Raw genomic sequence first — 1,333 nt, forward strand, 5'->3', positions numbered from 1 at the left:
TCAGAACTTTGGGAACGCAAATTCATTCATTAAAATATTAAAAAAGTTAAAGGAGTTGGAGAAAAATATATTTTATAAAAGCTTAAAGCTTACTAACTGACTTTTTATTTTTATGTAGATATGGCGTTATCTTATGTTATTATTACAGTAGGCTAAAAATTTTCTCGTATTCACATTAAACATTTCGTTAAACTTAAGCACTTTATAGCTTTGATGTTTCAATTCCTAAGTTTCAAATGGATGTTCCGGAACCACTTTAACCTACTTATCGAATCACAATACCAGGGCTGCGTATAGTGTGCCCCAAGCGATCAATATTTCGTACAATCGATAAGCAACCCTTTCTCAGAAAGGCTTTCTGTCATTTGCAGAAAACTTAAAAAAATATTTGGTAATTTCGTACGTAAAATGGACTTCAATCATTATGTTGATGGGGCTCTCACCTCACTTTTGGACACTGCCAAATTCCTTAAGGAAATAAGCGATTGTAAGTACCGCATGATCGCAGAAAAGAAAACATTTCAACAAAGTTGTAATACCCAACAGCCGTGTCGGATTTGGGTGGTGGTGATGAAATTCGTAATTTGGTAGAGGAAAACGCCAGTTCGCGTGTGGAACAAGCCGAGAAGATTATTGAGCTGAAGACAAAACACAAGGGACACTTGGAGGCGATGCAGCAGGCCAAAGACGAAAGCACCACCGTTGAGGAGTTCGAGCGGATTTGGGAGGAGCGCCGGGATGCACTGGACCGGAAGCCCATTGATGTGAAGAGCGCTGCCGAGTATCAGAGCTTCAAGCGGGCCGTGGAATCAACGCTGGCACAACCGGAAGCTAACGAGACCGGCGACGACGACGTAGTCCCAATGGAGTTGCCGGGGGTCAATGTCTTCTCACCATACGATCCCTGGACCAAGGCGCTTATAAAGAACCCCGTGCGCAACAAAGTGTGTGGGCACATCTACGACCGCGACTATGTCCACAGCCTCATCAAGGACAACATCGGTATTCGCTGCCCAGTGGCCGGCTGCGCCAATCGAGCTTACATAAACCCAGGCCACTTGATCGAGGATGCGCAAATCAGACACAAGATGCGCCAGGTAATGAACCAGATTGCAAAGGTTGATATAGACGAGGTATCTTCCGACGACGAGGAATCCAAATAGAAGGGTTAATGGACTGGACCATTACCTTCCCTTAAATCTAAGAAAATATTTGATTTTCGACTTTTTGACTTTAAGAATGTATTCACATGTAACCACCAAGGCACTACAATGAAAATGAAATCCACATTGATTGATTTTTAAATACATATTGAAAACCATTTTGCATTAGA

The 1,333-nt window shown here is 42.3% G+C and overlaps 1 protein-coding gene across 1 annotated transcript; it reads left to right on the top strand.

Moving 5' to 3' along the window:
* The first annotated feature begins 351 nt into the window (after positions 1 to 351).
* Positions 352 to 1,333, top strand: LOC108047306 (E3 SUMO-protein ligase MMS21-like). The gene is made up of 2 exons (XM_017127422.2): positions 352 to 487; positions 547 to 1,333. Exons 1-2 carry the CDS (start codon positions 409 to 411, stop codon positions 1,161 to 1,163), a joined length of 696 nt encoding a protein of 231 aa, XP_016982911.2. The 5' UTR covers positions 352 to 408; the 3' UTR covers positions 1,164 to 1,333.

The sequence above is a fragment of the Drosophila rhopaloa genome, unplaced genomic scaffold (genome assembly GCF_018152115.1).
Source record: "Drosophila rhopaloa isolate 14029-0021.01 unplaced genomic scaffold, ASM1815211v1 contig_2, whole genome shotgun sequence".
NCBI lineage: Eukaryota > Metazoa > Arthropoda > Insecta > Diptera > Drosophilidae > Drosophila > Drosophila rhopaloa.